The sequence below is a fragment of the Pelophylax lessonae genome, assembly GCF_965119305.1.
Source record: "Pelophylax lessonae genome assembly, chromosome: 2".
NCBI lineage: Eukaryota > Metazoa > Chordata > Amphibia > Anura > Ranidae > Pelophylax > Pelophylax lessonae.
In genome coordinates this window covers 127,496,824-127,520,995 of record NC_138769.1, presented here as the reverse complement: position 1 = coordinate 127,520,995, position 24,172 = coordinate 127,496,824, and the positions used below count along the sequence as shown (strand labels likewise).

At 43.8% G+C, this 24,172-nt stretch overlaps 1 protein-coding gene across 2 annotated transcripts in view; it reads right to left on the bottom strand.

Moving 5' to 3' along the window:
- Window positions 1-875: 875 nt before the first annotated feature.
- Window positions 876-24,172, bottom strand: part of FLOT2 (flotillin 2) — a 102,567-nt gene continuing 79,270 nt past the window's right edge. For both annotated transcript variants that reach the window (XM_082244838.1, XM_082244837.1), the window contains exons 5-11: window positions 12,337-12,455; window positions 10,607-10,720; window positions 10,389-10,508; window positions 10,066-10,280; window positions 6,414-6,597; window positions 4,732-4,881; window positions 876-2,048 (exon numbers count right to left, since the gene is read on the bottom strand). In XM_082244838.1, the coding sequence (XP_082100964.1) occupies window positions 2,010-2,048; window positions 4,732-4,881; window positions 6,414-6,597; window positions 10,066-10,280; window positions 10,389-10,508; window positions 10,607-10,720; window positions 12,337-12,455 (941 nt within the window). In that variant the 3' untranslated portion in view covers window positions 876-2,009. The remainder of the gene's footprint in view (window positions 2,049-4,731; window positions 4,882-6,413; window positions 6,598-10,065; window positions 10,281-10,388; window positions 10,509-10,606; window positions 10,721-12,336; window positions 12,456-24,172) is intronic.

Genomic DNA, 24,172 nt, shown 5'->3' with positions numbered 1-24,172 from the left:
CTACTACTGCACCAACAGCTACTAGTGACTTTGTAAATATGAAATATTCATGTTCATTTCATATTCACAGAGGGTAAACCTAAAAGAAGTTCACATTTTAATTAGGAAAATGCAATACCAAAATCATGAGAGTTTTCAGCAGTGCCATTAAAATGAACAGAGTTCATATGGGCAGGTTTACCTAAAACTACAAAGATACAAATCTGTATACAGGAAGACAGATTTAGATCTAAGGCATCATCCGGACATAAAAGGATAGATAAAAAAAAAAAAAAAAAAACAACAATCCCAGATTCCTAATATATAATATATAGCGCACACAGTATATAAATAACATCCCTAATTTAAGTGTAACATCACCGTCAAATAAAACGTCATTACACTTCTGAATTGCAGAATTTGCTTTGGTAGAACTGACTGGATACAAATCAGCACTAGATGTCCTACTTGAAACAACATAGGTTAGGAAAAAACATAAAAATAACAGCAACTACTTCTTAGACATTTTTACTTTATTGTGAAAATGGCAGAAAAAAAACTACAGGCACAGCAAACAATGTGCCTATTATTTGGAATAAGTGTAACTGTCAAATATGTTTCATCACTATCAGCTCAGATTGTCTGGTACTTTTAAATATGGCTGACAATCTAGGAGACTTCATGAGGCCCATTTACTAGCGTCCTGTGGAAGGTTATTTCCAGCCAATCTGTATTGCCCCTTAATAATCAAACTACTTTCTTTAATGCCTGTAAAATGAAATGGGGCAAACCAATTAGTTGCTGAAACACAGACTGAACGACAAAACTTCCTTCTGACACTGAGAAAAACAGCGCCAAACACTTCAGCAGATTACAAGACAGCTAGGAGGTATAATGTATTAGGACCAAACTAAAATATGTTTAAAAAAATTAGATGGAAATGAACGCAGATTATTTCATTCCTGGCATAGAAAGCAGGAGAACCTGAAAAACTGCTTTTAAAATAAAAAGAAAGGCTTTATAAAAAGTATGAAAAAATGAATACCGATATTCATAAAAGGTAAAATCCCCTTTCAAATCATTCAGAATTTTTACTACTTTTAGGGAATAACTAAAAAAGTAATAACTCCTCTGATAATTAAGAAATTTCTTTACAGTAAAAAGTTACTCTATCACATATAAGTGTCATATATATGTATATATAGCTATATAACCACTCGGTGTATAATATATTAGGGCACATTTCACAAGTTAAATGCTTTCCAAAGAAATTTCAGAGAAATGAACAACCTTGTGCAATTAAAAAAACACCAGTCTATTTAAAGAGGCAATAGTAAGCGTTTTTTCCAGGAAGTAAAGGCTTTTGAGGCATGAGAAAGGGTATGAGCACCAGCAGTAAGCAGTGTCATTATGTGACTAGGCCTGCGCTACATATGATATTTACTCAGCCAACACCTAACAAAATGGCTGGCAATGAGCACTCCAAGCTACTGAAGCACAATATTTAGTCACCTGCATAGATTCTCAGTAAGATGCTAAGCAACTGTAGCCAAGGCCAGATCTTTGATGTGATTATACATGGGTCACTTTGATGAAGAGCAGTCAGCTCTGACACACAAATACATCTAGCGGCAGGCGCCATGGGTCAGGGCCATAAATAACAAATCAAAATGGCTGGAGTCCTTGCATTTAAAAATGAAAAGCAGCATTTTGGCAGCACTGACAGTATACACCAGAGGGTGAAAAGCCTGAAGGCACCGAGGCAGTGACTCCAGCCAAATAAAGAAGTCTGCCTTGCAAACATTGCGTTATAGAAAGAAATCAAGTAACTATCAAACATAAAAAAATAAAATCAACTGATGACAACTAAATACACAAAATGAAATGAGACATTGTATTCTGGTCCTGAAATGTAAGGCACCAGATATTTCAAATGTAACTGAAATTGTCTTTTCTGTGTAAAACAGAGTCCTGACATGTTTGAAGGCATTTCACTGAAGTGAACAAGGGGTGGCATCTTGTCCTCCATCTTATGTCATGATGCCAGTGGCTTTCTGTATCAGAGGGATCTGTGAAAATAAAAAACAGAAAACCTGAGCTTTTAGAATCTGAATGCACACATAAAAAATAGAATTTCTCATTAATACATACAGTATAAGGCCGATGGTTATTGAGGACTGAAAAACTGACTGCATGGTCAACTGTATTAATTAAGGCCTTGTTCACATTATAGTGGTACATTGTAGTAATGGCTATTTGCGTGATATGTGGGTGTGATATTTACACGAAAAATCTTGTGAAAAGGTAAATATGGCACCTAGAAAGGTGTAAGGCGACTAAAAAGGGAGTTTGGATAAAAAAGAAAAAAAAACAAAGTAAAAAAAAAAAATTGAAATTACACGGATTTGTTTAAAACTACATAGGTATTGGGAGTCAGTAGTCAATACACTTAACTCAGTATTTCAAAACTGCCAAAGCCCTCAACCCCAAACAGGACCTATTAGGAGTCTTAGACCGTGTTACGCTATCCAAAGCTCAGTGTCAGGCTCAAAATGTTATTCTTCTATGCTGGAAATCAGAGGCTCCTCCGACTGAAGAATTGGAGGCAAAATATGGGAACTGTTTTGTGATATGATCATCTGACCTACATACATCGTGTTTGCCCTGGGAAGTTTGCCAAACTTTGGGAAGCTTGGGTAACTACTGCAGGCCTTGCTCCACTTGACCCACTGATGCATAGATTGCTTTAACTACTCCGACATTACTTACAGTGATTCTACTCCTCCAGTGTCAATCAGGTTTGCCTATAACAAAATACAAGGAGGTACTTTCTTTGTCTTTCTTTTTGGTTTGGCACCATTACAGGAGTTCAAATGCCTTGCTGATTTGTTCACTGTGGCTTTGTCAAAATGTACTGCTTTTCCTTTTTCTGGTACAATATTTTTTATTGAGATATTAGAAAGTACAGCCGTAATAATCCCACGCAGGGGATGTGAACAGTAGGCATAACATGATACAACATAAGAATACACATAAAGAATGTGTTTTAAGTCGTAAACTGTCAAACAGCAGTAACCCTCCAAACAGAGTGGGGAGTCAACACAGGGTGTCTGAGCAGTGGGGAACAGGGGCTGTGGCATGGAGCAACCCACAAAAATTTGGATAGATGCAACCTACACCGCATGCACAAAAGAGCGGAAAAAAAAAATGGGGGGGGCAGATAAAGGGGAGGAAGTGAGAGGAGACGCAAAGGAAAAAGAAAAAGGGGAAGAGAATTGAAGAATGGTGGGCGCAGGATGGAGTTCCGGGGCCGGGAGGCAGAAGAGATCAATTAGAGAGGCCCAGGTTTTCGGGTGCAAAGTTGGAAGAGCGCAAGACCCACACAGGGTGGACACCTTAAGAAATTTAGCGTGAAAGTCGTGGAGGATACTGGTCATCTTTCATTAAGATGCTCTTTACCTCTGCAAACAAAACAGATGGCTTTTCCAGGCCTTAGCTATAGCATGTTTTGCGGCAATAAATAAATAGGTGGCCCATTTCTACTGATCGGAGAAAAGGCCTGGGATCAGACAGCGAAGCAGTGCCAATTTAGCGTCTCTGCGGGTAGCTACATGGAAGAGTGACCAGGAGTCCAAAGAACCTTGACCAAAATCCCACTAGACGGGGCAGGACCACCAGGTATGTAGTTCATCTTTTTGTTGACCGCATCCCAGGAAACATCTATCACTACAAGATGGGTTCAATTTGGCAATGCAGTTTGGGAATCAAAACCAGTGGTGGAGTACCTTATAGCAGTGTTTCTCAATCTTTTTCCAGTTGAGGCACCCTTTAAAATTTTGGAGAGTCTCAAGACACCCCATTCTAATATGTAAAAGACTATTCTAATAGCTTTACATAATGCAGCAACATCCACAAGTAGGACACCTAACTTTAGATGTGATTTATCCTTGAAAAGTAAATACACTTTTGCACACTGGTACCGACTAGTATTCCAAGGTTTCTCTTCTCCCTCGATTTCTGTCCACTAGTCAGATAATGTCACCCCAGTGCTGATGCTGTGGATGCAACAGACATCCTCCTTATTACTTGAGGACTTAGGATAGAGAAGTTGGGGTACCTATAGAGATGAGGGAGGAGTATATCAAGGATATACAAGGATGTACGAGGTGCTCCTGGGGAATGTAGGCAAGTAGACTCAAAGGATGTTTTTTGATATGGGAAGATGACATGGCATCAGAGAGGTTATCCAGTGTCGCAATTTCAAGGTAGAAACAAAAACCAGCTGAGGGAGCTTCATGGGTCTCTTGGATTGAAGACCATGAGGGGAAGGTGCGAGATCCGAGAAAATGTCAAACGTGAGAGAACCCATGGGCGGGCCACCACGAGAAAAAATGTAGTTGTTCCAGGCCGGAAAGAAACATGGGGTTATTCAAGAGAGAGAGGAGTGGGAGAGATGTGGACATGAGACTACCTGAGTACTGGCCCGAGTCCCAAAGCTTCAGGCTTTGAGCCATTAGGGGACTGATTGAGGGGGGGCTCAGTTTAGGGGCACTTTTTCTTTTTTTAATGTTTAACTGGCTGTCAACACTGGAGGATTTGTCTTATTTCTCTGTTTGTATACATTGAACTAAAAAAAAACCTTACTTCTGATTTAAAAAAACAAAAAAAAACACATACTTTGACATTGTGATCGTCATTTGGAAAGTAGGCAGTAAAGACAGATTCTCTTTAAGGACAGGGCATTCTACACACCTTAGTCAGGTCCACACCAGTGAGTGCTTGAACAGAAACAGGGACTTCAGCGAGCAGGCGGTTCAGTTCGCTGGTTATTTTGCTGTTTTCACCACTAAGAATGACAATCTCATCCACCTTGGCCAGAGGAGCGGAAACTTTGGCAGCAATCTGGAGATACAAACAACAGAGCCTGAAGATTAAATCTTCCTTATAACACAAAAACTATTGATGCTCATCCGTGTACCTGGTTTATTCAATGTCAGCAGTCCTAAAATCAAGATTTCTATCAAAAACCAAACTTCCCATGTAGAAGGGAATGCTCCAAAGAGAATAGGAACGTGGAAATTGGCTGAAAGTGATCTTGGAGTTATATTAAAGAGGCTATCCCTGTCAACCCATCAGGTGTGCACAACACAGTCTAGGCAACAGGCATAACTAAGGAGGAACCTAGAAATACCTTTTTGATGTAATTCCATCTGTAGCTTTTGGAAGGATGAATTTTTGCAGAAAATTTTACCTACCCTTTCGCTGCAAAAATTTTAAAAGCTCCTACAGGTCATCAGTTTAGATCTGACCATGAATAAAGGGCCTAGAATTCAGATTCAAATAAAATGTGTTACAACCTGCAAATTTTACACAATTTCCTGGGGAATGTTTTATTTTATTAGGCGTAAAAGTGGTTCTAAAGGCAGTTTTTTTTTATCTTAATGCATTCTATGCTTTAGGATAAAAAAAACCTTCTGTGTGCAGCAGCCCCCCTCATACTTACCTGGGCCCCACCTTGATCCAGCGATGTTACACGAGAGCCTCGGCTTTCCAGGGACTCTCCCCTCAGCTGTCCAGGGACTCTCCCCTCCTCATTGGACAAAGCTGCAGGTGCCATCGGCTCCCACTGCTGCCAATCAAACTTTAAAGCGGAGTTTCAGTCTGGGGGGAAAAAAAATGACAAATATATAGCTGCTAACCTTTATTATAGGACACTTACCTGTCCGGGGATCCCGCGATGTTGGCACCCCATGCCGATTTGCCCATCGGCTTCAGGTGCAGGCGCCAGCATCGCAAGGGAAAGGGTAAGGGAAACCAGCAGTGAAGCCTTCAGGTTTCACAGCCAGTGTACTACTGTGCAAGGCAAGTCATTCTGTGCTTACCGGTCCCGACGTCTTCTGGGAGACACACAGGTTCTAGAAGGCGGGGCGGGGGTCGGGGAGGAGGGGCCGGACATGAGGTAGATGGCCATGTGGTGATCTTACCAGGAAGTTGGAGCAGGTACCTGCCAACATCGGGTACCCACTCACAACCCCCCCAAAAGTGGCAAATGTGGCAGTGGAGGTGCAAACAAGCAGAGTTCCTCCATTTGGGTGGAGCTCCGCTTTAATATCCCTTTAACGTGTTAAGCCAAAAAACACTGAGGGTTTATTACTGCTTTAAGGGAAAGCTAAAAAGAAGGGAACTTGTTCATGGGAAGATCTTTAAAAGCATTGCTGCAAAGTTAATTAGCACACAACAGGTGCCCTTTACATTTTTAGGTTTAGAAAAATGATTTCATGAACAATGATTTAAATAATTCCAGGTAAGTACAGATACATTGAAAGGAGAAGTATGGCCCGTACCTAGATAAGTTTTTTTTTTTAATCCCGCACTTCTCTTTTTACCAGACACAAAGGAAAATATAATTTAGCAATGTTGTAATGGCCCATTACCTCAGGCAGACACTCCAAAACAAGGGCCATTTTAGCAGCTTCTCCATAATTCTGATAAGCTCCAGCTTTTAGTTTCATTCTCTCAGCTTCTGCTTTACCAATAGCTTCAATAACCGATGCGTCAGCTTCTCCCACTTTTCTGATTTTCTCAGCTTCGGCCTGAGCTATCAGCACTTGTTTAACCCTATGCAGAAATGTCACAGATATTGATTCAAAGATAAAAAGGACATGTTTTCTATATATAGTATCTAGTTTAAAATCCCCAAATTCAAAAGTGTATGTCCTCTGTCCAGTGTATGTCTGGGGGAAAACAAATTCAGTACATATCTGCAATAGGTGCACATTTCCATGTTTTAGGTCTTTAAAATGCTACAAGTACAGAAAAATGGCCATTGATCTGCCAGAAATCCAGTGAGCTTTTAACTTTCCTGTTTATTTTCCAAAGGGCTCCATGTATCAATATTTTCACATGATTCACATACAGTTTATTTCTAATTGAATCTTATGTGAAACATGTGACTCCATTAAAAAATAGACCCCAAAGTATATATAGCGAAATCATTTTTGCTATTGTTTGGGACAGAGTAGGGGATGTTTTTGTTGTGTGTATGCAGTTGAAATTTCCTATTCCCACAGATGCAGTTATTCTATATTTGGAAGAGAAATCACCTTCTAAACAGTTATCAGAACAGGTGTCACCACTGACAGATTTCTCCTCACCACCTGTTCTGGTGAAAACTGTAAGATTCTGGCTTTCCAGTGGTCACCAAGACAAAAAGAGGGCGATTCTCCTCAGCAGGAACACAAATGGCAATTAGAACCTGACAGAAGTTCTAAACACTCACCATCCTGCATTGGTTATTAAGACAATTTACAGGATATCTCAACCCAAGAAAAAAATGTATTGCAACTTACTAGTCCTAAGATGTGGTGACTGAATTAGTTTTGATTTTTTCAATAAGTACAGAAAATACATGCTGAACTTTCCAGAAATGCAGTGACCTCATTAATTCCTGGGAAGGGATCTAGTGAATCCTTACAAGATATCTTTTGTAAACTACAGATTCTCCTGATGTAATGGAGATGAAGACCTGTTTGTGGTACAATCAGGTGGGCAACCTATTGAGAACCATGGCTCCCTTGATAGACAAAGTAGAGGAATGAACAAAAGTCACCTAGAGACAAGAAACGTGTTATTTAACCACTTTAGGACCGGAGGATTTTCCTGCTTTACGTCCAGGCCACTTTCTGCAACTTGGCACTGTGCGACTGACTGACAATTGCGCGGTCATGCAACGCCGTACTCAAACGAAATTTACGTCCTTTTTTCCCCCACAAACAGAGCTTTCTTTTGGTGGTATTTGATCCCCTCTGCGCTTTTCATTTTTTGCGATATTAATAAAAAAAGCGACAATTTTGAAAAACAACAATATTTTTCTACTTTGACAGTTAAAAAATATCCAATATATTAAATTTTTGTCATATTTAGGCCAAAATGTATTTAGCTACATGTCTTTGACAAAAAAATTCTCAATTAGCGTATTTTTAACCGCTTTAAGACCGGAAGATTTTACCCCATTCCTATCCAGGCCATATTTTGAGATTCAGCACTGCGTTATTTTAACGGACAATTGCGCGGTCATGCAACGCTGTACCCAAATTAAATATGTCCTTTTTTTCCCTACAAATAGAGCTTTCTTTTGGTGGTATTTGATCACCTGTGCGATTTTTACTTTTTGCGCTATAAACAAAAAAAGGAACGACAATTTTGAAAAAATAACAATATTCTTCACATTTTTTTATATGAAATTCCCCCCCAAAAAAAAAAAAAAATCTAAATTTTTTAACATTTTAGGCCAATTTGTTTTCTGCTACATATTTTTGGTAAAAAAAAAAAAAAAAAAAAAAACCCAATAAGCGTATTTTGATTGGTTTGCGCAAAAGTTATCGCAGCTACTAACTACGGGAAATGTCATTTTTATTGTTTTTTTTAAAAAAAAACTAGTAATGGCGGCGATCTGCGATTTTTTTTGCGCGACTGCGACATTGCGGCGGACAGATCGGACCCCTTTTTGACACTTTTGGGGATACCAGTGACAATACTACACTAATCAGTGCTATAAATATGCACTGTTACTGTAAAAATGACACTGGCAGGGAAGGGGTAACTTTATTGGTGATCTAAGGGGTTAATGTATGCCTGGTGCTTACTGACGTGTGTGGGGGGAGGGGACTGTGTGACACAGGCACAGATCGCAGGTTCAGCTATGCTGAATCCTGTAATCTGTCTCTGCCCGTCACATAGGAGATCCGCCAGCTTTGTTTACACAAGCGGGCGGATCTCCACACTCGATCAGCGACGATCAGGGAAGAGCGGCAGTGATCACCGCCTCTCCTCCCCTGGCCCCACTCCCGCTGTGACTGAATACAGCGAGAGCGAGCCTCCAGCGGCGCACGTGCGCCGCCCACAAGGGGAGGAGTCCAGCGACGTAGGTCTACATTGCTGGACGATAACGAGCCACTTTGCCGCAGTACGCTCCATGTGAGCGGTCGGCAAGTGGTTAAAGTAGGGATGCACAGATACCCTTTTTTTTTTAATTTAAAATGCTCAGTACGAGTACCAATAATTTGGGTCACGTACTTGCCAATACTGAGTACCGATACTTTGCAGTGCGATTTGCGCCCATACAAAATGAACAGGTGAAAAATCGCACTGCAATGAATTACATGTGATTTGAACAGGAATGCAATGCGATTCCTGTCCGAAACGCATGCAGTTTCCCACACCGCTCCTGTGTGAACCATAATAGTAATTTTGGGCATGAGTTCACACAGGAGCGGTGCAGGAAATCTCCCAACATGATGGGTTTTCACCAGCTCCGGCTCCCAATCTGACTGGGGACATCAGCGGCTGCGGCTTGGGCTCCTCCTGGCTGGAACCGCTGGGGGGAAGAGAGCATCTGGAGATGCAGGGAACAAAGCCATCGGAGAGGCAGTAGGAACCCAAGCTGCAGCCGTAGATGTCCACATTTGGATTGGGAGCCATGCAGGTAGGTTTCCCATACCGCTCCTGTTTGAACTCAGGCTTGTCATAGTGAACGCAGGCTTGTCATAGTGATTTTGAGCCTGTGTGAACTCAGGCTCAAAATCACTATGACAAGCCTGGGTTCACACAGGAGCAGTAGGGCAAACCACATGCGATTCGGACAGGAATCGCACTGCAGTCCTGTTCAAATCACGTGCAATTCTTTGAAGTGTAATTTGTGACTATTCATTCTGTATGGACGCAAATCGCAACGCAAAGTATCGGTTTCGGGTATTGGGAGCATTTTCACAAGAAATTGGTGCATCCCTAATTTAAAGAATTAACAGGTGAAAATAAAGAGATAAAAAAAGAAAATGACAGCCCCCTCATCTGGGGCTGGTAAGCTGCAATATGTTACATTTTTGTTTTTAGATCAGCTTTAAAACATATCCAAAATTGTTCTTAGACAGAGGGTGATATTATTAAGCCCCTTATCTTTAGTTTCAACAGCCAAAGAAAGATGTAATGTTGAAATATGTAAAAACTCCTGCACACATCTTTTGAGAAGCTAAATTTGGTAATCTGAGAAACACAGACTGAAAGATTAAAAAGGAAAGGGGTATGTACTTCTGTCCTTCAGCAATCTGCTGCATCCTATATGCCTCAGCTTCTGCTGGTCTTCTGACAGTGGCGATCAGCTCCTTGTCTGTACGTATGATTTCCTTCTCCTCAATATCAATCTGCTTTTTACGCTGCACCACCTCAATCTCAATCTCTTCCTGGCGAATCTTCTGCTGTTCTTTGGCTCCCTGCAACTCGTAAGCAAGCTGGGCCTCTGCTTTCTGTAGAAAAGAGAAAATGACGCGAGTGCAAGAGATCCAAAATGACAACTTTGAAAGAAAAAAGATCGCAAACAAATATTGTAGTAAGCGAGTGTTTTCCTCTCCTACCTTAGTATTCACTTCCTGGCTGAATGCGGCTTTCTGAAGTTCAAATTCTCTTTTGGAATCTGCTATTTTGGTATCAGCCAGGTACTTGACATCCAGCATTTCCCTTTTACACATGGCTTCCTATAGGAGAAATAAATCCATATCTCTTATCCAACACACAATCTCTACCTGTATTATGTGCGATATATGATAGTGTTAATCATGGTGGTGGTACTCACTCTAATTCCCGCATCTCTTTCAGCTTCAGCAACACCAATGTCAGCATCTCTTCGCACAACAGCAGTCTGTGTCTTGCCCAGGGAGCTCAGGTACTCAACCTTGTCATAGACATCCTGCAAGGATAAAAAAAAAAAAAGCCTTATAGTACATCAATTATATTACGAAAGCAGTCCTGTGTAAAATACATACAGTACTTAAATGTAATGCCTCACATCTGGCTACTGCCCAGCAGAATAAAACCAGTCTGCAGTGACAAGACAGTACTCTCTCGTTACTGGAAAAGAGAACTGGACAGAGGGCGCACCAGCCTAGCGCATTATCTTACGCTTTTCGGGGTGTTCCCCCTTCATCAGAGATCTGATGAAGGGGGAACACCCCCAAACGCATAAGCGTTTTTTTGGAGGTCTACATCCTTCCACGGCCTGCGGCAGCTGAGGATGCCCAGTAGAGACCCCTGGTGGTCCCTCATTGCTTATGGCCCGTGTTTCATAATCGTTTTGTGAGTAAAATGTGTATACATGTCTATTGCAATAAATTGTTTTAAAGATAATGCGCTAGGCTGGTGCGCCCTCTGTCCATTTCTCTTTTCCAGTATCTGCTTTGGGTTACCACGACCCGTTGAGAGTGGCAGCACAGCCTGAATTTACTACAATTCGACCTAAATCACATTTTCAGGATACCAGCCGCAAGGCCACCCCTCAAGCGTAGGAGTCATTTGCTCTTAGTACTCTCTCGTTATTTAGATTCCTCTGTGTGCAGTAAGAAAAGTGCTAGAGATGGTAATTTCATTAAAGCAGGTGGACAACAAAGGTTTCATTTTTCTGCATTCCATCATGTGTCAATGATACACATAGCTACGCAAATACACACAAAATAAAAAAAACACACAAGTTACATAGTTGCAAAGGTTAAGTAAAGACACCAGTTCATCCAGTTAAACCTGAGTGTGCGTGTGGGCGAATGTGTGCGTTTGTGTTTCTATATTTAATATTCCTGTAAGTGGCTATTCACTACTAGAAGTTTTTTGAATTTATCTACACTCCCGGCTGACACCAACAACTGTGGTTGGTAGTTCCACATCCTTATTGCTCCAACAGTGAGGAACCCCTTTTTCAGTTTAAGATTGAACTGCTTCGTGTCCAACTTCATTGTGTGGCCATGCGTCTTCTTTAGAGAGCTTAGGCTAAAGCGTTTTCTCCCAATGTTAGAGTCACCATTCAAAGATTTGTGTATTGCAATCATATCCCCTCATAAGTGCCTCTTCTCAATGGAAAATAACGTTAATGCTTGTAGTCGTTCCTTATAACATAGGCTCTTTAGTCCTTTTATTAGCTTTGTTGCCCTTCTCTGGACTCTCTCCAGTTCAAGCACATCCTTCCTGAGCATTGGTGACCAAACTGGATGGCATAATCAAGATTTTGCCAAACCAGAGTTTTGTAAAGTGGTAGAATAATAGTTTTATCTCTTGCGTAATTACCATTTTTAAGGCATGATAATATTATGCTAGTCTCATCTACTGGGACACCCAGATCCTTTTCCATCCTCAATTCCTCATTAAAATTTAAAGAATTAACAAAATACAGAAAAAAAAGCTAGTCCAGCTGTAATACATTATTTTTCTTTTAGATGCCCACTGTTCTGGTTTAAAAAGAAAATGGATGCTGGTTTATCTTGGTATGTAAAAGTGCAAATTAATGCTGCATAGATTTATACATGTGGAAGTTCTCACCTTGATGGTGAAGCTCAAGATCTCAATACCCATACGGCCAACATCAGGAGCTGCCACCTCACGCACCAGCTTGGCAAACTGATCTCTGTCCTGATAGATCTGCTCCACGGTTAGAGTACCTGAAAAATACATAATGCATTTATATGTTGCAGTCCTCTAGCCCTGAATGCTTACTATGGTCACCCAGTTGTTCAGGAACTAAAATTCCCATCATGCCTAGTCATGTATGTGAATTTCAGAGTTTTACAATGCCTCATGGGATGTGTAGTTCTGCAACAGCTGGAGGGCCGTAGTTTGAGGACCCCTGTTTCAGTGTAACCAGTCACAATTATTAGAACCAGGAAGAGAGATGACCAAAACATAAAGGGCAAATAGTAATAAAGAATTAGAGTTCACCAAAGGGTAATACACTGGCCAGATCTGCCGACATACAGTTATCGGATTTATTTGGCATCAATTTTTAAAATACATACATACATACATCCATCCATCTTAGACATGGACCTGGCTATATTATATTTGATTGATATATATCTCAATCAGGGGTAGACAATTTTTCTTTGAATCTAGGAGCCAGCTAAAAAAGTTAGGAGCCAGTTTTTAAAATAATCTGCCCCGCGCCCAGAAAAAAAAAAAGAAAGATAAAAAGGGAAAGAAGAGAAAAGAAAGAGGAGAGGGAGGTAGAGAAGGGGAGATGGGGGGGGGGGTGTGTTAGGGGAAGGGGAGGAGGGGGGGGTGAGAGAGAGAGAGAAGGAAAGAGAGGGGAGGGAGGGAGATAGAGGTTAGGAGAGAGTGAAAGTCTCAGGCAGATGTGTATATGTACAGTGAGGTCCCCTCAGCTCTATGGTGTGTACAGAAGAATTCTCCAGAAGTGTGGCACTCCCCCACCTCCACCTTCCTCCTATACACTCAGAAAGTGGCCTGCTCCGCTCCCCCACACACGTGTCTATGGGGGTGGGGGGGCTCCCACACCTGACCAATAAAACGTAAAGTGTGCCCCCAACTAATTGTAGGTGGTGCCCATCACTTAGCCATGGCAGGATGGGCTCAGTCTGCATTCCCACCTCCCCCAGGGGCTGAGGAAGCAGTGACACACAGGCAGGCTGGAGCAGTGGGATGGGGAGTGGCTGACACATGAAATTCTGTGCAGAGCCAAGACCTGGTGCACCATTTCCCCGCCTCACACAGCCACGGACCCAGCACTCTTACCTGATGTCAGATGGATGTGTGCCGGGTGACAGCAACGAGGAGGGCCAACAGTGGCATAAGTCGAGTGTGTGACGGTGCTGACCAATTAAAATGCCTTGTCAGGACACAGAGAATTATGGATAGGAGCCACTGGGATTTCAAATCTCTGCATCACAGAGCGGCGTCCCGATGCCTGATAGCAGATAGCTGAAATCCTAGGCGCCTGGACTCAGTTTCTAGTTGCCAATGCGACCTGGCGCCCGGGAATTGTAGAGCCCCCATTATATATATATATATATATATATATATATATATATATATATATATATATATATATAAATAATATAGCCAGGTCCATGTTTAAGAGCGCAATTATTTTTACCAACAAAGGGGGCAGTTTAGCAATATACAGTATATGTAGTTCATTCTGTTCCATGGCCAGTCAAAAGCAACATATGGTCTGAGAGCATTTAACTGAAATAACTCATGCTAAAACAAGCTTGTTAATGAAAGTTAAACAATTTGTGCAACAAACCAAGGTAAGCTGTTAGCGCAAAAGTGTACACACTTTTCTTTGCACATTTTTGATTGATCGCCTTAAAGTGGTTGAAAACTCTGAAGGGTTTCTACCTTAATACATTTTCTGCATTAAAGTTAAAAAAACATTGCACTGTTTGCTCTTCCCACCCTAACAATTACTCGAGTCTCCTCTTGATCCAGCGCGGTGCCCGCTGCAAGTATTCCCTGTCTTCCTGGTCTCATAGGCTTTGCTGATAGCAGAGGCAGCCATTGGGGAGGCAGGGCTGAGCCACAGTGTGTGCGTCTATAGGCACACAGAGCCTGACTTGGGAACTAGAGTCTTGCTATGGGGGAAGACACAGTAGAGGAAGAACAGGGGACTGCAGAAGAGGAGGTTTGAGGCTGCTCTGTGCAATACATTGCACAGAGCATGCAGGTATAACATGTTTATTATTTTAATTAAAGATGACTTTACAATCACTTCAAGAAATTGTGTTAGAGGAACTTCTGCTATAGGTACCCAATCCATTCTATATCCAAGACAGCACGCAGCCTTGGTTGCAAATGAGCAGACAACTGCTAATCACTCCTTTGAGAGTTAAAAAGAGACATTAAAGCCATGCTTTCTAAAATGAAATGCTTATTATTGTGACTTACATACTCTTGCTATTCTTATTAAAAATAACTCCTCTTCTTGCACAACTAACTGCCTCCGCCGTACTGGCAGACTGCAAATATGCAGGTGCTCCCTCTGTGGCCACTGGGACCTATAGAGTTTTACAGACTTACAGATCATGGCCAAAGCAATTTTTACATGCAGCCATTCCCAAGAAGGACACCAAGTCAAAGCCACAGTGGAGCAGAGGCATGGCTTTGGCTCCCTGTCCCTCTTGGTAATGGTTGCATGTAAGGTTGTGGTTCTAAATAAAAGCGTACACAAACTGAAGACCCTGTTAAGACTCCACATGTCCCAATGGGCACCAGCATACCTGAAATCAGACAGAGTGGCCAGCAGGACCAAGAAATGTTTAAAAATGAATATGAGCATGTAGAGAAACCAAGGCTTTAGGCGTTTAACTCTTTCCTGGGTAAACTCTCAGGTGAATTTGTTGGCAAACACAAATACTTTGTCTATGTCTATATGCACTGTCGAAGGGCTGAAACTAAATGTGCATCGGAACTTAGCACCATCCTTAAGGCTAGTACACACGGGCCATATGTCAGGCAGCATCAGCAAGTTCAATAGAAACCTTCCAACATTCAGCTGTGTATAATGCAGCCGGTTCAGCTGGCTTCTGTCGAAGGGGCATGACCAAGAAAGGTCTGCTGATCAGCTGAGAGTGTTGACGGGAGCGTTCTGGCAGGGCCTCCCCCCTTTCAGAAAACAATAGAACAGCAGGGGAGATCGCTGTATTAACATCGCATAGTTAGTACAGTGGTTCCAACCTGAGCAGTCATTTTTTTCCCCTTCAGCCCGCTGGGTTCAAAAAATAAAATAAATAAATAAATAGTGTGTACGAGGCATAACTCTCCAAATCCTTTCCTGTATGCCTAGCCCTAGGGAAACCCCCAATCCCAAACACAAGCTGAAAAAGGCATTGTAACCTTGGTTTGACTTTGAAGCAAGGCAATCTAATCTGAATGGATAGTGGGATAAAGGTGGTTGAGCATACATGTCAGAGACACCGCAGTAGCCATTAGAGTGCAACTGACACTACCGTGGTGCAAAAAAAGGTCAGTTTAGGGAACATTTTCAATTTTTTAAATCTTGGGGGTTTAGGATAAAACAATAAAGCAGACAACAAACGGTGCACTGAAAATTCTTAGTATCAATTGAAAGAAATCTAGTATCAGCTGTCATACCCAGGTCTACCTTTTATTGTTATTCTTGTCAGACATAAACCCTTGGAACTCAAAACACAATTAGATTATCCTCACTAAGGCATAAAAGCAAAGGGAATGTAATGCAGACTGCATACAAACATGCAGAATTTTCCTGAGCCATTGTTTTCCATTTCTAGGTTTCAGAAATTATTGCTAAAATCTAGAATTTGAACTATGCACAGGAAAACCGCTATGGTTTCCACCAAAGTTATCTGTAAAAAAAATAAAAATAAATAAATAAATGTATGTGTGACTCCTTTCACTTGCTTTTCAAGGTGACAATGTGCTACTTAATTCATATAAAGAATACAATTCTTATAATAGTGCAGTGAAATGTTCAAAATGTTCAAAATAGATCAGTCCATTAAGGAGCTTAATCCTCTCTGTGCAACATATGCTGAAATACGTGCTGGACAGGTGCTTCAAAGTGCTAGTGCTTCCACCACCATCACCCAAAGATGGCCTCTCACCTTATGCTTAGACCCATGTATTACCACCAGGTCTAAGTAAACGGTTTCCCTGAGGGATATGGATCTCTCCTCAACAGGTGGTATTCCTCTGGGATCACTTAATGGGGTAGTGGTTACTAGTTACCTCCATCTCAAATCATTCCCCACATCATACAATTTACATGTAAGAAAGGAATGAGAAACTAAAAATCACCCACATTGAAAGCGCTGTACCTTTGATACACACTGAGGTTTATTTACCAAAACTGGAGTGAAAAATCTGGTGAACCTGTACAGGGTTACCAACTTGAGCATTGACAAAATAACCTGGAAGATGATTGGTTTGGATGCAGAGCTGCACCAGATTTTGCACTTTCCAGTACTAGTAAATCACCCCACTGTTGAATTTAAACTAGTTCCTGATGAGCCAGCCAAAATTCACTTAGTGGGTGGCCCGGTTGGCCTTTCTCACCCGACATCCTTTGAATGAAAAACCAAAGCTGGGTGGAAAATCATTGGTTATGATCACAGCTGGTGATGGTTGTCAGAATGAAATAGCCCAGCTGGTTAATTCATCCATCTGCACTGTACAGTGTGAGTGGAGGAATCCACCCACAGTCTAAATGACAAAACCTAGTTTAGCCAGCCTTAAGTGTGTTACACACTATATGAAAAAATCAGGCGAGTGATTGATTTTCCTCGTTGTCTCACAGCAAATGGAAACCGATGAACGAGCGAGGGCGTAGCTGCCGCGATTCACACCATGAAATGTATGATATCTATGTACGATGATAGATCTTCCTGGCCTTCAAGAGGGTAGGAATCACCGAGTCAGAGAGGCCCCTATCCCTCAACACCTTGCTTTCAACAGCCTAGCCCAGTGTTTCTCAACTCCGGTCCTCAGGGCACACTAACAGGCCAGATTTTAGGTATTACCTTGGGGAGATGCAGACTAGAGTACTGCAATCACTGAGCAGCAAATTATATCACCTGTGATGTATTTCAGTTTTCTTGCAAACCTGGCCTGTTAGTGTGCCCTGAGGACTGGAGTTGAAAAACACTGGCCTAGCCGTTAAAGCCAGCGACCGTAAAGCAGGATTGAAGATCAGTCCATGAGACAGCAAATCTTCCCACAGAGGAAGTCGCCATGGAGGATCCCCGACCATTTGTACCAGGTCTGCGTACCAAGACCGCCGAGGCCAGTCTGGTGCCACCAGAACGACCATAATGCCTTCCACCGCTAGCCGGCGAAGAAACCTTAGCAGGAGCGGAGGAAGGTATAAATCATCCGCTACTGGCTCCAAGGAGCCACCAGAGCGTCTGTGGCGTCGGCCAGAGGATCCCGAGAACTGGCCACAAACCGCTGAACTTTTCTGTTGAGGCGAGACGCAAACAGATCCACCTCCGGAGTCCCCCATCGGGCACACAGGAGGTGAAACACCTCCGGATGAAGGGACCATTCCCCTTTATCCAACACCTGACGACTCAGGTAATAGGGTTGCCAATTCTCCACACCCAGAATGTGGACTGCAGAAAAAGCCAGAACATTGGCTTCTGCCCAAACCAGAATCTCGGCCATCTCCTTGGCTGCCAGGACACTCGTGGTGCCCCCTTGATGATTGATGTAAGCCACAACCGTGGCATTGTCCAACTGTAGCCGAACCGGAGAGCCACGTAGCCGACTCGTCCAGTGGAGCAGGCAAAGCTTAAATCGCCCTCAACTCCAGAATATTGATCGGAAAGGAGGACTCTTCTGTCCCCCAAGTCCCCTGGGCACAGAGTTTCCCAAGCACTCCACCCCAGCCTGATAGGCTGGCGACCGTGGTGACCACCGTCCAGAACAGCGGCAGGAAGGACTTGTCCTGACACAGAACAGGTGAATGGAATCACCAGGATAGAGTCGACTTCGTGAGATGGCTCAATCTAATCTTCTGGTCCAATGATCGGGGATCCCTGTTCCATTTTGCCAGAATCTCTTTCTGCAGACGTCTCGAGTAAGACTGAGCAAATGGACTGCTTCGAAGGTTGATACCATCAGGCCCAGGGCCCTCATGCAAACCCGCAAGGAGGACTGATCGGTTTCCATCAGCAACCTTATCGCCCTTTCCAACTTCTGAAGATTTTCCAAGGGGAGAAAGACCCTCGCCAGAGCCGAGAGTCAGCCCCAGATAAGTGACCCGGACGAATGGCGTTGGAGCAGATTTCTTGAAATTGATCGTCCACCCGAATTCTTGAAGGGTCTAAACTGTAATAGAGATGTTAGTCAACAGATCCGAATGAGAGTCTTCTCACAACAGGAGATTGTCCAGATATCCCAAAATTGAGATTCCTCGCTGACGTAACAAGGCCAGCACAGGGGCCAGGACCTTGGTAAAAACCATGGTAGTGGAGGCGAAACCAAAGGGTAACCCCACAAATTGAAAATGCTCCTCTGCCACCACAAAGCGGAGGAATCCCTTGAATATGGGGAAGTGGAAATACACATCTTTGATATTGATGGAGGCCAGAAAATCCCCCTGATTCAAGGATGCCACCACCGACGTCTTGAACGAAGGAAGTCCAGGGTTCCTGAAAGAAGCGCAGACTTCCCCCCACCCTAGAAACAGGTGAGGGCGCCCCTTCATGTTGAAGAGGACTTGTCCGCAGCACCGGACTGACTGGCCTTGGACCTGCCCCAGTGCTTCTTAGCCCCTCCAGAAGCTCTGAATGGCTTACCTTTCTCTTGCGATCCAGGGGCACGAAAAAAACATCCATGAGCAGTAAAGGAAGGACCCCGCTTAGTAACGTGGGTGTTTTACCTTTGGAGGATTGAGGAAGAAGAGAGCTCTTTCCGCCAGTCAGACCCTTGATCAACTTATACAGTGAGTCGCCAAACAAACGCTCTCCCAGAAAAGGGAGATCTGTCAGGGATTTCTTGGAAGCTTGGTCAGCCGACCAGCTCTTCAGCCAAACCATGCGCCGCAGCACAATTCCCACAGCCAAAACTATGGCCACCAGGGGAGCCGCATCCAGGGACGCATCACACAGGAACACCAGGGCCTGGGCCATCTGGTCCAAAAGTTCCATCAGTTCTGGGGGAACCACGACAGAGTTCAAGTTCCCTTTCAGAACCCGAATCCATTCTGTAACCATCTGTCATACTAAAACAGATACAAAGACCGGTTTCAAAATGGAACCCGCCAACATGTGAAGATGGCAGGAAAGGGATTCCACCCGCCTGTCCACCAGATCCGTAAAAACCGGGGAATCTTCCACGGGCACAATAGTAGATGTGTTCAACCTGGAAACAGGATGATCCACCTTTGGTGGCACCGTCCAAGGGTTGGAGACCATACCAGCAAAAGGATACCGGAGTTTAAAGCGTTTTGGCACCACTAGCACGTGCTTAACGTGCCGCCATTGGTCATTCACAATATCATGAAAAGTGTCGGGACTGGGAAAAACCTTGCCCGATTTTTGCATCTTACGGGAGCCAAAGGCGACTCGCGTCCCTGGAGTGGGCTTATCAGTCATTTTTAAAATTTCCTTCACTGAAACAATCAGGGCTTACACTAAAGTGCCTTCCTACGCTGCAGCTGAAGACAGGTCCTCTTCCCCATCTGGCTGCGAGGACCATTCAGGTAGGGGTGCGTCCGTGGCGACCACATCAGTCTCTGAATCAGAGGACTCCACCATTGATGGAGAAGGCAGCGGCAGTTTCCGGCTAGTAACCTTTTTCATGACAAAATCAACTTTTAATGCCAGGCTTTCCAGAGCTGCTGAAATCGCGTCCAGCGACTGCAATCTGTAATGTCCGGGAGTCGCACAGAGTAGGTCAGAGGGTGAAATCACAGCCTGGGACTCCATAAGTAAAGTACAAGAAAACGGAGTACTGTCACTTTAGGAAGTGCCGATCGCGGTTCCCACCGTCGATCGCCGCGGTCTGCAGAGTCCCCCTTTAATATACACTAACAGCAGAGTGTTTAGGGATATGCCCGTAAAGACCCCAGTACAGTACCACCTCCAGAGAGAACCCTCTTGAAAGGCCACTGCAGCATGGAGAGAGACACAGGAAGTAATCTCGGCCTGCAGCAGGAAGAAGCATCACAGGAAGTAACCTTGGCCTGGATGTAAAAAGGTCACGCTGCCAGTGCAGTATAAACTACACAAAAATGGTTGCCAATACATTTTAATAGGAAGCTAAGGGAAAATGGCTGCCCCATACAAGTCAATGGGGAAAATCTGCACATTGCCCACACTCAAGATGGCGCCCCCCACAGAGCCATGCGGCCAGGGACCCCCATAATGAAGGCCTCAAGGATCTACAACAAGACCCAGCAAGAGACAAGGTACTATTGCTACCCCCTCAGGACGCCAGGTGCCCCAATTGCATAGCCCCCCCATGGGGACGGGAGAGGGAGACAGGGCACAAGTGACACATTCACTATGCCCTGCCATGTCAAACATTTTACAAAGCCTGACTTCTGAACTACAAATGTGCTCAAGAGGAGGAGTTTCAGGAGGCGGAGTCAGTATATCTTTTAAACTAAATACACTGCTCAAAAAGAAAATTAAGGAACACTTTAAAAACACATCAGTTCTCAATAGGGAAAAATATCATGCTGGATATCTACACTGATATGGACTGGGTAATGTATTAGGAACGAAAGGTTGCCACATTATATGATGGAAATGAAAATTATCAACCTACAGAGGGCTGAATTCAAAGACATCACCGATCCATCACCAAACCGGTCATGCTGAATGAGGTTACAGGTAGCATAACGTTCTTGATGGCTTCTCCAGACACTTTCACATTGTTTATGGTGAACCTGCTCTCATCTGTGAAAAGCACAGGGTGCCAGTGGCAGGCCTGTCAATTATGGTGTTCAATGGTAAATTCCAATCGAGCTCCACAGTGCTGGGCAGGGAGCACAGGGACCATTTAGGACGTCAGGCCTTCAGGCCACCCTCGTGAATTCGGTTTCTGATTGTTTGGTCAGAGACATTCACACCAGTAGCCTGCTGGACGACATTTTGTAGGGCTCCAGCATCACTGATCCTGTTCCTCTTTGCACAAAGGAGCAGATACCGGTCCTGCTGACGGGTTAAGGACCTTCTATGGCCCTGTCCAGCTCTCCTAGAGTAACTGCCTGTCTCCTGGAGTCTGCTCCATGCTCTTGAGACTGTGCTGGGAGACATGGCAATCCTTCCGGCAATGGTACGATTTGATGTGCCATTCTGGAGGAGTTGGACTGACTGTGCAAACTCTATAGGGTCCATGTATCGCCTCATGCTGCCAGTAGCGACACTGACCCTAGCCAAATGCAAAACTAGTGAAACAGAGTCAAACGATGAGTAGGGAAAAAAATGCCAGTGGCCTTTACCTGTAAAACCATTTTTGTTTTGGAGGTCATCTCATTGTTGCCCAGCTAGTGCACTTGTTAATTTAATACCAAAGCATCTGAAACAGATTAACAACCCCCTCTGCTACTCTTCTGACCATATCAATATCCTAGGAGTTTAAATAACTTGATGCTATACTCTGATTAAAAAGTGTTCCTTTACTGTTTTTTGAGCAGTTTATTTAGAAGTGCATTGAAACCTGGAATTCTACTCAAGTCTTTTTCCGGTTGCCTCCCCTATAAGCCTTCCCCTACTTTGTGAGCCCTCAGTTTTATAGCAAGCAATTCAGATTAACCAAAGAATAGAAAAGAGGGTGGCCTGTGCCCTGTACTCTAAGATATTGAATTTACAGCAAGCCAAAAACCCCCCTACCTTAAATTGTACAGCACAGGAGACAGGCTGAGTATTTATAGACCTGGGGACATCTCCAAGCAATCATTGAGAATGGTGGGCAAAGAACTAGGCAAACAGAATTGATAAAAACAGGCCTAAAAAAATGTAACCAGAGCAAACTACAGAGTGCTTCTGCAAGAAGATTGCAGCCAAAAGCTGCAGCTGCTGGTCATTGAACATCCACCTGGCAGATGTTTGAGAAGATATGAACAGAGGACCAGGTGGTGGCTTTACAAAACTGGGCCACAGAGGCTTAGTGCCTGAATACCCAGGAAACACTCACTTACCCATTGGTCAGTGTCTCTCCACCGGAGTCAGTGAACCACCCCTTATACCAACAAGGCAACAGTTCCTAGATGTGGATCTGCCCCAAGCAATACATCACTTGGCTCCTGAAGAGGAAAAATGTTTTCTGGATTGACCCAATTGTTACAGAACACCCAGTCTATTTGCTCATTAACGAGAAAGGTGTTTTTGGTTTTATCAGGTCTCTTTGTACAGAAAGAGGCAAAGCAAGAGGGAGGAGAATCAACTGCAACAATGGCTATGCTTTTGCACACAACAGAAGTGAGCATATTCACATTAGCAAGCATACTGCAGGAAGTTGCAACTTAAGGTGTGTAGGAGTCTAGGGGTGATTCCGCACCTTCCAGGTCCTCTTCAGTCCCTTCTAATGTCCACCTCTTCTAGGCTGGGCATTTCAGGGATCCAACTCAGGTAGAGACAGGGAAGTTGGGGAAAGGGCATAGTGTTTTGAAGCCTTAGACAGAGATGGCTATAATAAAGTCATTAGTTGTCTGAGACATTGAGAAATGGTTGTAGAAAAAAAAACCTGCCTTTGTCAGGCCACTTGTTACATGCTTAAAATAGAACTAGAATCAGATGCAGAGACTGATGTTAAAATTGAGATCTGCTCCACTGAGGAAGCATCATCACCCCTAGGTTGAATGTTGTGCAGGCCTTAGGCAGAGCGAATGTGCTCCCGAGTTCTTGCAATGGATCCCTTTTGCTTGATTTCCGCCATAGCTACAGGTGGGTGAATGTGATCTCCTGGAGGGCATGTCCAGAAGGAGTGCACAGCAACTCAGGTGTTAACTGTCCTGTCACAAAGTCCTCGCGGGGAAAGGTCAGAGGAAAGCGCCCGAGTACCTTCGTGCTCTAGGCAGAAGTGGCGGTCAAATGTGCGATCGCACAATGCACAGGCATGAATGCTCAGCCTGTGTTTTGTATGGTATGGTGAAGATAAAATATTTAGTTTGTGTCTCAAATACAAGTGTACAGTATACCATTAAAAATCCGCAAGTACACAAAAATTGGATTTTTGACTTACCGTAAAATCCTTTTCTCTTAAGCTCATTGACAGACGCAGTCCTCTGATTAATATCAGTAGGGTTATACTGGCCCCTACAGGAGTAGGACACTAGGCAGGAAAAACGTTCTGGCCACACCTTAGGGGCAGTCCCAGAGGGTATATCCTCTCTCTCCCTGCTACAGGATGTCAGTTATGTAACAAAGCAGTGTCAGAGAATTTAACCCAACCCAACTCAAAAATAGAGGGGCGGGTACTGCGTCTGTCAATGAGCTTAAGAGAAAAGGATTTTACGGTAAGTCAAAAATCCAATTTTCTCTGTCGCTCATTGACTGGGTCTCAACAGCCAGGCCGTCAAAGCCAGCGATCGTAAAGCAGGATGGAAGATCGGTCCCTGAGACAGTAGATCCTCCCTGAGGGGAAGTCGCCAAGGAGCGTCCGCGACCAGCCTGACCAAGTCGGCGTACCAGGCCCAACGAGGCCAGTCCGGAGCCACAAGGATAACTGGAATTCCCTCCACCTCTATCCTGCGAAGAAGTTTCGGCAGCAACTTGAGAGGGAAGGCATACAGTAGCTGATACTGCCCCGACGGGGCGACCAGCGCGTCTGCGGCGTCCGCTAGAGGATCGCGGGAGCGGGCTACAAACCTCCGCACCTTCCTGTTGAGCCGAGATGCCAACAGATCCACATCCAGGGTGCCCCAACAAAG